The sequence below is a fragment of the Vigna angularis genome, chromosome 9, assembly GCF_016808095.1.
Source record: "Vigna angularis cultivar LongXiaoDou No.4 chromosome 9, ASM1680809v1, whole genome shotgun sequence".
Lineage (NCBI taxonomy): Eukaryota > Viridiplantae > Streptophyta > Magnoliopsida > Fabales > Fabaceae > Vigna > Vigna angularis.
In genome coordinates, this window is record NC_068978.1 from 2,456,005 (window position 1) to 2,470,434 (window position 14,430).

The 14,430-nt window shown below is 34.7% G+C and overlaps 3 protein-coding genes across 5 annotated transcripts; 2 read left to right on the forward strand and 1 right to left on the reverse strand.

Annotated features, from left to right (window-relative positions):
* The first annotated feature begins 990 nt into the window (after window positions 1-990).
* Window positions 991-5,161, forward strand: LOC108323317 (beta-fructofuranosidase, cell wall isozyme). The gene is made up of 7 exons (XM_017555735.2): window positions 991-1,164; window positions 1,344-1,352; window positions 1,927-2,777; window positions 2,967-3,125; window positions 4,000-4,235; window positions 4,316-4,406; window positions 4,868-5,161. The coding sequence occupies exons 1-7, from the start codon at window positions 1,002-1,004 to the stop codon at window positions 5,045-5,047; spliced, it is 1,689 nt and encodes a 562-aa protein (XP_017411224.1). The 5' UTR covers window positions 991-1,001; the 3' UTR covers window positions 5,048-5,161.
* Window positions 5,044-8,530, reverse strand: LOC108323316 (protein MAIN-LIKE 2-like). 2 transcript variants are annotated; one of them, XM_017555734.2, is made up of 6 exons: window positions 8,308-8,530; window positions 7,040-7,147; window positions 6,306-6,941; window positions 6,052-6,216; window positions 5,576-5,968; window positions 5,044-5,487 (listed from the first exon to the last, which is right to left on the reverse strand). In XM_017555734.2, the coding sequence occupies exons 2-6, from the start codon at window positions 7,127-7,129 to the stop codon at window positions 5,278-5,280; spliced, it is 1,494 nt and encodes a 497-aa protein (XP_017411223.1). In that variant the 5' UTR covers window positions 7,130-7,147; window positions 8,308-8,530; the 3' UTR covers window positions 5,044-5,277. The 2 variants fall into 2 exon arrangements, with proteins under 2 accessions (XP_017411223.1, XP_017411222.1); XM_017555733.2 differs by having other exon boundaries at window positions 8,367-8,529.
* A 171-nt stretch (window positions 8,531-8,701) lies between these two features.
* LOC108323318 (uncharacterized) lies at window positions 8,702-13,991 on the forward strand. Of its 2 annotated transcripts, none has more exons than XR_008245215.1 (10): window positions 8,702-9,085; window positions 9,207-9,301; window positions 9,866-9,933; window positions 10,027-10,070; window positions 10,233-10,310; window positions 10,402-10,555; window positions 11,302-11,451; window positions 11,564-11,674; window positions 12,563-12,711; window positions 13,290-13,353. XR_008245215.1 is itself a non-coding variant. In XM_017555736.1 (10 exons), exons 1-10 carry the CDS (start codon window positions 8,781-8,783, stop codon window positions 13,656-13,658), a joined length of 1,170 nt encoding a protein of 389 aa, XP_017411225.1. In that variant the 5' UTR covers window positions 8,702-8,780; the 3' UTR covers window positions 13,659-13,991. The 2 variants fall into 2 exon arrangements, 1 of the variants encoding a protein (XP_017411225.1); XM_017555736.1 differs by lacking the exon at window positions 12,563-12,711 and adding an exon at window positions 13,560-13,991 and having other exon boundaries at window positions 13,290-13,355.
* Window positions 13,992-14,430: the final 439 nt, after the last annotated feature.

The window sequence follows — 14,430 nt, forward strand, 5'->3', positions numbered from 1 at the left end:
AAATGTCCAAGTTATTAACTGGAATGAGTATTTTAATGAAAAATATCACCTTTTGATAAAAGAATAATAAAATTAAAAAATTGATTACATTTTGTGGATTGAGTAGTTAGACAGGTCAGCCCACTTTATCAAAAGTAATTTAAATTGAAAATTAAAAGTATTTTCTAGATATATTCTTACTAAAAATAGTTTTATTTAACAAATCTAATTGGATATATCAAATAACTCAGAGTATATTTAGACAAAAATTAAGTGTTTTTATATTTTTTATTAAAAATGTAAATTCTTTAATGAGAAAAATCTCAAAAATATTTTAATTTTGTATTCAAACATATGTAAAATGGTTTCATAACCTGTTATTTATTGCAAGGAGGAATGCTAATAAGACCTCTTCTTAGCATTGGTTAGGTTTTCAACATTAATGCATTAACTGCTTTGCCCAGTCAATTTTTTTCTTTTTTCTTTTTGTTTTCTCAAACCATTTATTTATGACAAGAATGTGCAACTGTACATCTTTTACTAATGGGTAGAAGTTTTATGTTGTAAAATGAATTTCCATAGTAATATTAGGTCATCTCTATTTCCATAAAAAAAAGATCTTAATAAGATCCATCTTATTATTAATCACCAGTTTTAAACAATAGTTTAATTAAATTTTGAGAAATTAAAAGAAAACGAAAACTACAATTAAAAGTGAGAGTTGTTTTTCTTATTAGCTTTCATTTATACTTTGGTTTCATTAGTCCTAATGCTGTGCTACGAAGAAATGTGCAGGTATAAGATTGTTGACTTGAAAATTCTAACAAAATGGTCCAAAGTGATTCCATATTTCTTTCTCTCTATTTCCTACTCTTTGCATCCCAGAATTCGGAGTGAAAGATTAACATTTTCCTTAGTTTGAACCATTCACAAATTTCCACAACACAACACTATTGTCTGTATAAATAGATAGCAGAGCACATTTGTTTTCCTCCACAGCACAACATTACCACATAGCAACCATGACAATGCCTACTATGTGTTTGTTAATTCTCTTTTCTGTCATTTATGGCAGTGTAGCTACTCATCATTTTAGCAGAAATCTTCAGACTCTGTCTTCTGATTCCAATGATCAACCTTACAGAACTGCTTACCACTTCCAACCTCCCAAGAATTGGATAAATGGTATATACAACATCTTTCCTTCAACTCATCTCAAACTTTCTCTTCTACCCTATATTCCTTTCTTTCTATTCTTTATTGTGCAGAAGTATTTTATATCTCTAATATACAGTTTCCATTTTTGCTTGGTTTTGCCACTTGATTATCATCAAATGGACACTTTGGTATATTTGGACTTGCAGATCCCAATGGTTAGTTCAGTTCTCTTATTATGAATTTCTCTCTTCAGTGCACCTCTTCTGTAATGTTGGATTTGTTTGTTTGTGTTTTAAAATAGACTTAAATGCTTACTTCGTCCTCATGTTAGGTGAATTTTTGGTTAGTACCCGGTTTTAAAAATGAAGAAATTGGGTCCCTATGTTATGAAAAGTGTATGAATAAGGTCCTGTCCGTTAAGTTGACAGCAACGACGTTAAGTCCATGCTGATGTGGCCGTACTTTTTCTCTTCTCTCTTCTGCTGTCCAGCTTTTTCTCTCTCTTGTTCAGCTTTTTTTATGATTTGTTGAACTTGTTCTTTGTTTGTGGACCTTATTCATGTATTTTTCATAACATAAGGACTCAATGTCTTCATTTTTAAAACCGGATACTAAACAGAAATTCACTTCATGAGACGAAGTAAGCATTTAAGCCTTTAAAATAATATTGTAAGAAAAAGTCAAAGCAGAAAAAAAACATTAAACTGTTTTTAGTTGTTTCCGCTTCTGTTTCTTATTTTTATATTAAACTGTTTGGGAAATAAAAATTTGTCTTGGGATTTTTGGCAGGACCAATGAGATATGGAGGACTTTACCATCTGTTCTATCAATACAATCCAAAAGGTGCAGTTTGGGGAAATATTGTGTGGGGACATTCAGTGTCAAAGGATCTTGTGAACTGGACCACACTAGATCCTGCCATCTTCCCATCTCAGCCGTCTGATATAAATGGTTGTTGGTCAGGATCAACCACACTGCTTCCTGGGAACAAACCAACCATTTTGTACACAGGAATTAACTCTATGAATAAACAAGTTCAAAACTTGGCCAAGCCCAAAAATTTGTCTGACCCTTTTCTTAGGGAATGGGTTAAGTTCCCCCAAAACCCTGTAATGGCACCAACTAGTGATAACAATATAGTTCCAGACTCATTTAGGGATCCCACCACTGCTTGGCTAGGACAAGATGGACACTGGAGAGTACTTGTTGGAAGCAGAAGAAGAACTAGGGGAATGGCACTGTTGTATAGGAGCAAAGACTTTGTTAATTGGGTTCAAGCCAAGCACCCTTTTTATTCAACCAAAGACAGTGGAATGTGGGAGTGCCCAGATTTTTTTCCAGTTTTGAAGAATGGTCAATTGGGTGTTGAGACATCTGTGAATGGTGATGATGTTAGGCATGTACTCAAGGCTAGCTTGAAAGGACATGATGATTATATTATAGGGAATTACAATACTTCCAAGGATGTGTTTGTCCCTGATAAAGGGTTTGATGAATTTGTTTTAAGATTTGATTATGGAAAATACTATGCCTCAAAATCTTTCTTTGATGATGGAAAGAAGAGAAGGGTTTTGCTTGGGTGGGTGGACGAATCATCAAGTGAGGCAGATGATATCAAGAAAGGATGGTCTGGAATCATTGTAAGTTCATTTCAATATTGTCATTATTGGTTTGTTCATTGCATTCTAAACTCAATACAAGACTTGTGACCAAATCAAAACATTTTGAGTCTTGGCTCAAATAATTAGATTTGGTTTATAGCCATGATTTTGTGATGGATAGAGTGTGGTTATAAATAAAATGACCAAGATGCTCATATATATTTATAGGCAATTCCAAGGGCCATTTGGTTGCACAGGTCTGGTAAACAGCTGGTACAATGGCCTGTGATGGAAATTGAAAAGCTTCATGCAAACCCAGTGAACTTGCCCCCACAAGTACTAAAAGGAGGACAATTGCTTCAAATTAATGGTGTTACAGCAACACAGGTAGATTTCACCTACTACCATATAAACATAATAAGTGTTCCAAATGTGGTTTCATAGCAGTATAATTTTATTACTAGGTCTCTTTCAATGTAGTGAAACTTGCATAAATTTTAGTCATCAAAAAGATGTTTATATACTCTTTAAATGTTAAATATAGGAATACTAAATTTTAAAATAAGTTCGTGTTACACATTAGAATTCAATCAACCATCTTGATATTAGAAGTGCAGTTTTAGATAAAAATTAGAGAAATTGTTCACTATGCTAATCTGGTCTTGTTAACGTTATTTTAGCAACTAAAACTTAAATATTATATTGAAAAAACTGTTAGTTTTACCAACTCTTGGAATGAAAATAAATATCTATAGGAAACTCTAAAAAACATAGTATTATCTTTTTAATGTAATAAACATTTCTTTCTAAAAAATATTTTAATTTTTAGTTGTTTAAAATATATCATAATAGAAAAATGATAAAATTCACGTATATATATATATATATTTGTTTTAAGACTTAATTATATTCTTTTGTTTCAAATGGTGTAGTTTTTTCAAGTTTCAACTGTAATGATTAAGTCTCTTATAATTCTGCGATTCAAATATTTCATTGTCTAATTGTACTAATCAGATTAAGTAACTTTAGTCTCTCAGACGTAATAAATCACTGTCGCATCCATAGATTCTAGATGACAGAGAGACTAAAATCATAGTGAAATCTTAAAAATCTAATTTACACTGTAATAAGAAAAACATACCTACAAAAATCAATTGTCACAGTTGAAATGAAAAGACTAAATTCCCATCATTAAAATGCTTGGGAATCAAGTTAGCAGTTAAGGGTTGTTTTAAAATTAGTGATAATTTGTCCTCTGCAGGCTGATGTTGAAATTTCATTTGAAGTGAGTAAATTGATAGAGGCTGAAGTATTGGACAATTGGACAGACCCCCAAATTCTGTGTAGTCAAAAGGGTTCATCCATTAAAAGTGAATTGGGGCCGTTTGGTCTGCTAGTTTTTGCTTCTGAGGGATTGCAAGAGTTCACATCAGTTTTCTTCAGAATATTCAAATACCAAAATAAAAATTTGGTGCTCTTATGCAGTGATCAAAGCAGGTTAATTTGTTTGTGTCCTCTATTTATTTCTATCCACTCAACTTCTCTCCAAACTCATACAAATGCATGTATGCAAACAGGTCTTCCTTAAATAAAGACAATGATTTGACCACTTATGGAGCTTTTGTTGACGTGGAACCTCTTCATGAACAGCTTTCATTGAGAACACTGGTATGTTTCAGCCGATGAAGCTACTAATACTCATCGAAATTGCATTCAAATGGAACTCTTAAGTTTTAAGAATTTGGTTTTCTCTGCTGAGTTTTCAAAATATACTGATAAACACAAATTTTAATGTTTTAAAATATATTAAAAACTTTTTCAAACATACAAATATCAGTGTATTTTAAAGATTCAGTAAAGATATAACACAAAGATATTACAAAAAAATTCAGCAGAAAATTTGGACTCAAATTTTAGCAAGTCCGTATACACATAATTTTATACACTTGAACACAAACATTCATCTACAAAAAAGATATGATTTGTAATACATTTAATAGTAATGATAATAGGGATAATGATAATAAGAAGTGTGTGCTAAAAGTCATTTTTCTTAGTTGGTGCCATCTTTTCTTTTGTTCAAATGATCTATAATTTTTTTCTAAGGCATGAGTTTTTCAATTCCACAGACTGATCATTCTGTCGTAGAGAGTTTTGGAGGAGAGGGAAGAGCTTGTATCACAGCCAGAGTTTACCCCACATTGGCGATCAATGATAAAGCACAACTATATGCTTTCAATAATGGCACTGCTGATGTTAATATTACAAGACTGAATGCTTGGAGCATGAAGAAAGCACAAATAAATTGACACTAAGGAATTTCAAAAATACAAATGGCGATTTACAGTGTATACTTACAAACTATCTGCATTCAAATGTCTCAATAATTTTTTTTGATGTTAATAAATATGTCATCCTCTTAATGTAGTGGTGTTGATCATTTGATTATACACCTTCGTCCTTTTTAATAACCTGAAGTAATAAATATCAATAGGCTAAGGTTAGAATAAGCTTGCACCAGCACCACTATGAACTGGTGCTATTCATATTCCATACTTAGGTGGTCCTTTTGCCTACGTTTCCGATTGCCCTTCTTTTTCACTTTATCATGTGGTATTTCTTCAAACTGCTCTGTTAAACATTTGTGCACAATATTTTTCACTTCATCGAGTAACTCTCTATTATAAGAATCCAACCCTTCTGCTGAGACTATATCAGCAATGCTGGCAATTTCCTTCATAGCAGTAACCTACAAAAGCATGTAGCAGTCAAGTATTCATAAAACATACACTCAAGTTAAAGAAAGTAAAGATAAACAACTAATGAGCAAAACATACTGTTCTTTGATACTCTGACTCCAGGGATGATGTGACTCTCCCAATATATTTCCGAGTAATCTTGTGATACCATTGCATGTACTCACCCTCATCTGTAATGTCACCACCATCAACAATATGAACCCAACGTTCTGACCACTCTTTGAGAGCCAAGTCCATTTTTCCCATCAGGTCTACCCCATGATCCACAATCCGACTCTTCCTCTCCCATCGTTCCACGTGTTTTGGAATAGTTTGATGCAAGCCAAATTGCCTTAAGCATCGATCAGGAAGGTGTCTTTCTGCCTTGTCAAAACACAACAGCATAGTCCTAGATGCCCGTAAAATCAGACTAGCTTTTGTATCTTCTGGTATGGCTGTAGAATCCAAATCCTTGTAAGGTAGCCACTGGACCTGTGTGTATATACAATAATTAACACAGATTTACCATTTTCATCTACCCATTTCATCAAATAAACCACCATATTAACACTTACATCACATGGATTAAGAGAGTCCAAAGCCTTTCTGTAGGACACTACATTACATTTAGTCCTACAACCACTTTTCCCTCTCCATTTAAGCACAAAGGGAAAGCAATTAGTATCAGGTTCTTGATTAAATTTTGGCAGTCCAACATTGAGGCGAGAATAACTCCAGCACTAAAAACAATAACAACAATTTATTACTCAGTCAGTGTTCAATCTGAAAGTACCAGCAAAAGAAGAGAGAAAAGGGAAGTAATTATAACCTGTACTAGAGTTAGACAGCCACTAATGGTGCTCTGAGATTTAAGGGAAGCATTGCCAAGTGCTCTATATAAAAATGCCAATGCTCCTGCACCCCAAGCAAATTTCCCAGCCTTATCAAAGTCTTCAAACAAAGAAAGGTACATAACAGGAACTTTGTTCCCTGTTGTAGTAGAGAATATTGTGCTGCCGACGAGATATAGAAGGTAAGCACGTGTACAGCGCTCAGTTTCCTCCAGTGGTGCATCTTCAGCACACTCACTAAAGAACTCCTTCAGCCAAGTCAGCTTCACCATTCCACCATTCAGGTCCTCTGGCACTCTCCCTAGTAATTTTTCACAAACTGAACTTGGTGCACTTATTGGACCTATCACAGGTTCTCCATCAATAGCCAATCCAAGTAATAGTGATACATCTTCTAGGGTTATTGTCAATTCTCCAACAGTTAAGTGAAATGTATTTGTTTCTCTCCTCCATCGTTCAACCAAAGCTGCTATCAGTGCATTGTCAAGACTCATAGCAGGAAGTAATCGTAGGTAACCAAAACCAGCCTTCTCAACCAACTTAATCTGTTTAGGTGTCAGCTTCCACTGATCAAGCATTGAAGTGTGTTCGTGGCACCTAAGTACACCACGTTCCTGTAGATTTCAATAGCATGACCATATCCAATAATATGAATATTGATAAATTTTCATATGATTAAACAGAAATTATCAATAAAAGAATGTCCACTCACGTGTCCATCCCAAACTGCTGAAGAAACATGATTATCTTGATCATAAAGTACATAATTATCAATTGGTCCAGGATCTTCTTTGAGTTCCATTTAGGAAGGAAATGATAACTGCCCAAAATACAAGAATCACAGTAAGAAATAAATAACTATGAATCAGCCCAATTTCTGAAGCAATAGCTATATTAAAATCATTGACATTCTTCATTAAGAAAAGATAAAATAACACAGGACAAGAACATATAAAACTTTCAGCTATATATTTTGGAGCCAACCTTCAGATTATGTGTAAATTCGATATCTGTTTTGCCAATAGGAAATTTTATCACCTTAACTTGCATATACTATTGATTCATCTAACAGTTTATTTTACTTTACTTATTTATATTGCTCTTTCTTTTCAATCTTTGAGGTCTAACAAAACAAAGGAACGAAAGTGAATTGAAAATCCTTTGGCATTATGAACCATACAGCCCCATGAATGATACATTTTTCCATGGTCAGTGCAAAATTCACCACCATATAGCATTCTAGTCTTGTAGTTGTAAAATAGCATTTTCCATTGTGTTTGTTAAGCACTTTAAAATCACAATTTACGCTCAAAGCATTTCTCCAATCTCCACTTCATCAACACAGCATAAATCTTAAGTCTCACATTCCAATCATTTGCAACATAGACCAAGCAAGATACCCAAATAGTACAACTTGTAGTATGATTTGATCCCCAATCTTCATATCAACTAAAATTACTAACTTGTGTTCGAAAACCTGCATTTTATACTGTCTTGGTAAGGTAGTTTCTACCTTGGTTGTAACAAGAAACAGTACCAACATTAAATAGAGACCACAACTTTTTCCCACACAGTCTTTTTCATTGAGACAATACTGAGAGGAAGGGTTACACAAAGCAGAATTTTGTAGAATCATGTTCCTCGGCAAGCCACTGATTGCAGAAAGTGCTCAATGCTCTCACACAATCAGCCTACCCTCCGCACTCCATACTCTCACAAAAGGATGAAAATTGGTCCAAGTTTCTCAGTACAAAGTGTCAATTGCTCATTAGAGTCTCATAAATTTCAAGCTCCAACACATGTCTCATCTTTCAAATTTTCAACGCAAACACCCACCAACACAAGACAGTTTTTTGTTGACCCTAAAGTGGATTCACAACAAGCAATAAAAAAATCATAGCACACTCAAAACCCCACCAAAAAAGAACTTTAATTTGATGAACACATTACTGATACAGAAAAGGAAGAACGAGAGAGAACCTGAAGGAAGGTGGAACTCTAGTCCATGAAATAAGTGAGAGAAAGAGAGAGAGACTCACCGCCGACTTTCGAAGAGGACGAGGAAACAGAGTGAAACACTACAACATGTGTAGTATCTAATCTAATCTAGTACGAGAACAAGAAAGATTTGGGTTTGTTTTGGAGATTGACTTTGTTCAGTGTTGCCACCCACAAAACTGAACACGCTGTTCTCCAACTAAGGATTTTATGGTCTTTCTATCATTCTTGTTTTATTTTTTCATTGGTTATATGAAAATTTAAAATAAATACAATATAATTATTTTTAATTAATTCATTACTTTCGACAACTGATGAATATATTTACTGTAAAATAATGGGTGAGAATTTTCAATATTAAATTAACGAAAAAGAAATTAACATCAACAACTCCATACTTCACAATCCTACCGAAACTAAACACTGTACTGCTTCCTCTCTCTCTGCGCTCTGCCATGACGACGTCGTCAGGTTCGGTGAACAACGCCATGCCCTCAGGCCTCCAAGAAGTGCTTCTCAACCGAAAGCGCACCGAACAAGAAGAAGAAGAACCCAACAACAATGCCCAAACTGCAATTTCGCCCTCGCAACCTTCTTCACCCGCCGGTGTTACCGTCGCCGGCGAAGGTGACAGCTCAATCTCCAAACCCGTCGTGTTGGTAACCAACAGCGACGGCATCGAGTCCCCGGGTCTAACATTCCTCGTCCAAGCTCTCGTGCGCCTCGGCCTCTATGATGTCCATGTCTGCGTTCCCCAATCGTGGGTCCCACTTTGCGTTCTCTCTAATTGTTTCATCGCATGCTTTCTTCCTTGCTTGCTTTGGCTTCGTTTGATTTCTCGCTCTTTGTAATTTGTTAGTTCGTGAAAATGGTTGCTTCAGGGACAAATCTGTTTCGGGCCACTCTCTCACTATCGGAGAAACCGTGGAAGCCTCTTCTGCTCTGATTGACGGTGCCACCGCCTTTGAAGTTTCAGGTGTGGACCTCTTTGCTGTTTTTACTCATTTGGATGATGAGATTCTTAATTTTCTGAAATCTTTTTTTTAGGGAGTTTAGCTTTGTGGTTTGCTTACTGTTTAGGCTTTGCCACTGTTTGTCTTTATTATGTTAGATCCAATGTGTGTGAAGTTCTTGTAGGCGTGGTTTGGTTCTAGTTGTGAATATGAATAATGGTGTTCTTCAGTGAGTTCATGTTAACTTCGTTCATAGTTGATGTGGATTTGCTAGTTATTTTCTAGTCAACAAAAGTCTCTTCATCAACATCTTGCCTGGAATCATGGGATAGTAGCTACTGACATTTATGTTGTGATCTTTAACTGAACTGAATGACCTTGTGTGTTTTATGTTGCAGATCTCACTTCTTAGGATAAAGTTTTTATTTTTATTTTTTGTAATCAAGGAATTTCATACTGTCTTTCCTGTCACATTACTGATATAGTGCATCAAGAGTTGGGAAATGCTTAACTTTTGGGTTTTGTTGTCGTAGTTGTGACAATGATACTTGCATAAATTCCTTACTCTTTCCTAATTTATAATTCAGGAACTCCTGTCGATTGTATTTCACTAGCGTTATCCGGGGCCTTGTTTTCATGGTCAAAGCCAGTGCTGGTTAGCAGTTGTCATATAACTAATAACTATTTGTGCGCTTTTCTCACTAATAAAGTACTAAGGGTTTATGGATGAAAATGATATAAATTTTAGGTTATTAGCGGAATTAACCAGGGATCAAGCTGTGGTCATATCAAGTAAGTTTTTCCCTTCTCTTGTGCATAGAGTTAAACTTATAAACCTATACTAGTACACAGTCCCCGCATCCCCCTGATAATAGTCTGTTGTGGTTTTGTATTAAAACCTCCATGCGCCCTGAGTATGAAAAGAAGTTGATTTCATGCTTTAAAATATGCCAGGTTCTACTCAGGTGTTGTTGCTGGGGCTAGAGAGGCGTTATTATGTGGTGTACCTTCTTTGTCAATATCATTAAATTGGTAGGTTTATTGTTATTTATGATTTCCAGCTTAACTGTATTTTCCTGCTGGAGATTATGAACTAGTACCATATCCTGCAACCGTGCTGCAGGAAGAAGGATGAAAGTCAAGAGACTGATTTCAAGGATGCAGTAGAGCTCTGTTTACCTTTAATAAAGGCAGCTATCAGGGATGTTTTACAGGGAACTTTCCCTAAAAGCTGTTTTCTGGGTATAGAAATTCCTACATCGCCTTTAAGCAGCAAGGTACAAATTTTTTATTATAGTTTGGATAATAATATCTAGCCCTTCACTGCAATGTGAGAATGTTCTATGTTTGGGTTATATACTGTGGAAAATCTAGTATGGATGAGATTCTTGGCTTATAATCATTTTTCTTCTTCGAAATTACGATGTTGCATTTAGGTCTTTAGGTATAAGTGCTTTGTAGGTTCTTCTTTCAAAACTTTACTTCTAGTTGCCTTTTTTTATTGGGATGTATCTTTCTAACAATGAAAGATGACATACATTTATTGGGAGTTGCATTTACTCATATAGTAATGAGAAAGTCTCAGAGAAGAACCTGAAGACTTCTCGATGTCATGTAACTTTTTGGCTTCTCAGCTGGGGCTGAAATGTTTGCAGCTTTCAATTACATGATTATGTGTGATTCTTGTTATATATTTCTTCTCTGGAAATCTTGAGTAGGAAAAAAAATGGTGTGGGATGGAAATGTTTATTCTCGCATTTTAAAAATTGTATTGCATACAGAGGCAGTAATTATATATATATGAAGAACCCTTTTCCTGGGAAATTTCCTCTTGAAGAGGATTTGAAACGTGACTGTTTAACATTGTGATTAACATGTATTTCCTTCCCTGTTCCCTTTCTTAATTAGGCAATATGTTTTAATTTCACCATTCTTATTTTTTGTTTCACTGTGTTTACTGTTTAGTGAACTGCTTTTGGTCCGTAGATATAATATGGCTGCTGTGGTATTGTTGTACCGACAGGGCTACAAGTTGACCAAGCAAAGTATGTGGAGATCCACTCCAAACTGGCAGGCAGTTTCAAGCAGCCGCCATCCTCCTGGTCATTTTTTGGCCAGTAAACAAGGCTTTGGTCTTCAGTTTGCACAGATTGGCCGTGATGCCTCTGCTGCTGTGAGTGTCCTAATAATTGCCATCTTTTGCACATTCAGTTTCTGTTTAATCTGGTAATTATTGTGCTGTTATTGATGCTGACAGTAGAATCTCACATCTTGGTGTACTTCAGGGTGCAGCTCGGAGATTAACTACTCAGAAAAAGAATTTGGAGATTGTTGAATCAATTGGAGCTGCAGGAAAACCTGATTCTAACAGGGTGAAGAAGTACTTCAGACTAGAGGTAAATGGGAGATGGCAGTACGGGTCAACTGTCCCATACCAAGTATAGGGAAGGTTGACTGCTTTTTGAAAATAGATTAGGAAATGGGAAGGTCGACAACCACCTCATTTCCAACTTTCCTAAAAATGAAAATAAAAGGGGTGGGTTGGTACAAGGATGGGAATGTAGTGGGAGGGTACCGGATTATTTATAAATTATATCCCTCAACTCTAATATTCATGCACATATCCATACCCTATGTGTCCCCCTATAATACCTAAATCTAGTTAAATGGAAAATTCTATGGTATTTTTGTGGTTTCTTTTTGACAATCTAGTAAAATCAGAATGTGAATAATGTGGTTTGAACTGAAACTCACCAAAGGAAATTAGGAATTATGTTGAAAATTCATACAAAGAGTTCTGATTACAGTAGGAAAAATGCAGGAAATGTTGGAAAAGAAAAGTAAATAACAGTGTTATATAGTTATACTTCTCTACCATATGGCACAATCACCCAAAAAGTATCCAATTGATTACTTACCCATTCCCTCCCTCTTTCCTGATATTGCAATGCATCCTCTAGATTTACCCCCAATGCTTTCCACACGTCTTGCAATACATACAATATGCAATGTAGGGTTTCAATAGCGTGCCATTAATGGATAAATTTCTGGAACAACCAATTCATAAACTTGTAAGGCTTGTATTAGTATTCTTCAAGATATGCCGAAAAGTATTATTTACACCAGTAGTTATAAGTTGTTAAATTAAAATAACAGTGATTAGAATTTGAAAATAAAAGGATATTAAGTGAGACTATTTAATTAAAATAAAATAATGACTACAGATATAATTAATTAAATGAGTAGAGTGGTGTATAATTCATACTTATGCTTGTTTTAACCAGCTTTGTGCATACCAAAGTACCTCCAAAGTATTCTAACAAAAAGCTAGAGTGACGGGGACTAAACCAGCCTCCTTTACCAATAGCAAATTCTGAAGCAACAGTCAAATTGGAATGACCAAAATATCCTTGACAATATTTTGCATTATTGGGTACTTGATTCAGTTTGTTTTCTTCCATCCTAGTATATTAAGGTAGAGAGCTCCTAGGTAAGACTTGTCTTTTTAAGTAGTGATCAAACTCATTTTCATTATGTCACTGAAACAATGACAAATGAGTCCTCGACATATAAATATTTTCTAAAAAGTTATTTGACTCCTTGTGGTTAAACTTTCCACTTTCCGCATGGTGTTTTAGCTAGATGGTCTTCAAAAGTATGAGTAGTATAATTTATTGACACTGTTCATTTGAATGGAAGATGGACTTCTGTACTGCTTGAGAAGGATTCGACTTTATTTTGATGTATCTTGATTCTGAATCCATAAGAATGGCAATCCTCTCCATGAATAACCAGTCAATATTTGTCTCATTTATGATAATTTTTGAAACCATACTTCTAATAGCTCAAGTTGATCAATTTTTCCATTGGTGCGAAGATTTTTCTTTTTAAAAAATGACTGAAATTATGTATTATACATATTCAGTGCTTTCTATGTTACATTTGAATGATGGTTAATCATTTGAATTGTTCCTGGATGTGAACTTAGCTATACTATACTTCTATCTGCAGTTTTTGGATAAACAGCAGGAAGATATAGATGATGATCTGGATTACAGAACACTTGAAACTGGATATGTAAGTTGGCTAACTAAATTATCTTTTGGCATGTTTTCTAATGTGAACTGTATCATTAACTTTTTCAACTAATAATATTTTATGTTCTTAAGGACCGCACGCATACAATAAACATCTTCATCTGGCGGTTAATCTGTTACTATATGTGCAATCAAGTTCATTTTTCTCCTCTGAATGAACCTTGGATCTGATTTTAATGAACAGGTTGCAGTTACTCCTCTCTCTCTGTCTCCTCATACTGAGACGGATATTCAAATGGCAGCTTCTGATTGGCTTTCATCTGTACTTCCTGGTGAACAATAGCCTCAAACAGAGTTCAGCTTCAGCGTGATTATGTACATTTGAGATTTATGATGGTTCTTCCTGTTGTAAAGGTGGAGCAGAAGCGGCAGTCACACGTATTCTATAATTGATATCAATCTGTTCGTTTGTGTAAGATGTTCTGTATTCCCTCTTCATTGTTTCATTTCTTCTTGTCTCTAGCCATTTCTGACGTGAAACAAATTCATTATTTGCTTCCTGTAATCCACTAGGCATATTTTGAAAATGCCATTTCCTCTGTTTGTAACTTCAAAACTATTAGCAAAACGCTGGTGCACTTCTCATCGTAATTTTTCGCTAAGTTGTTGTTTGAAATATAGTTTTAAGCTTGGTTTGATGGTATTTTAGACTATGGTCGGATGTTAAGCAGCCTGTATGGATTGGATTTCAACCTCTCAAAATATTTTGTTAAAATAAATTGGTTGAAGTATGTATTCCTGTGTACTAGATTGGTTATTGCATCACTTTCAAAACTATTTATAATTTGACAACTAATAAGATAAGAAAGAATTTAATAATTAATTTAGTTAAAATATATCCTTGAAAGTTACCACAAAAATCCAGGTAGCAGAGTAAAAGTTCGCGCATGATGATAATTGTTACAAACTTCTGATGAAAATATTTATTGTTATTTAGTCATATAATACTAATGTCATAATTCATAATTCAGTATGACTAAAATGTGTAAAGTACATGAATTTTAAATATCAATGTTATTAAATTCAGTCATAAGTATTCTTTGTCGATCGAGTAT

What these genes read in the sequence shown, in the direction of transcription:
- LOC108323317 (XM_017555735.2), top strand. Translation starts at nt 1,002, where the DNA reads ATGACAATGCCTACTATGTGTTTGTTAATTCTCTTTTCTGTCATTTAT. An exon ending in AAGGATGGTCTGGAATCATT is followed by an intron (nt 2,778 to 2,966) that starts GTAAGTTCATTT and finishes ATATATTTATAG; the next exon opens with GCAATTCCAAGGGCCATTTG. An exon ending in AGCTTTCATTGAGAACACTG is followed by an intron (nt 4,407 to 4,867) that starts GTATGTTTCAGC and finishes TCAATTCCACAG; the next exon opens with ACTGATCATTCTGTCGTAGA.
- LOC108323316 (XM_017555734.2), bottom strand. Translation starts at nt 7,129, where the DNA reads ATGGAACTCAAAGAAGATCCTGGACCAATTGATAATTATGTACTTTAT. An exon ending in GCTGTCTAACTCTAGTACAG is followed by an intron (nt 6,217 to 6,305) that starts GTTATAATTACT and finishes TATTGTTTTTAG; the next exon opens with TGCTGGAGTTATTCTCGCCT. An exon ending in AGTCAGAGTATCAAAGAACA is followed by an intron (nt 5,488 to 5,575) that starts GTATGTTTTGCT and finishes ATGCTTTTGTAG; the next exon opens with GTTACTGCTATGAAGGAAAT.
- LOC108323318 (XM_017555736.1), top strand. Translation starts at nt 8,781, where the DNA reads ATGACGACGTCGTCAGGTTCGGTGAACAACGCCATGCCCTCAGGCCTC. An exon ending in CACCGCCTTTGAAGTTTCAG is followed by an intron (nt 9,302 to 9,865) that starts GTGTGGACCTCT and finishes TTTATAATTCAG; the next exon opens with GAACTCCTGTCGATTGTATT. An exon ending in CATCGCCTTTAAGCAGCAAG is followed by an intron (nt 10,556 to 11,301) that starts GTACAAATTTTT and finishes TTGTACCGACAG; the next exon opens with GGCTACAAGTTGACCAAGCA.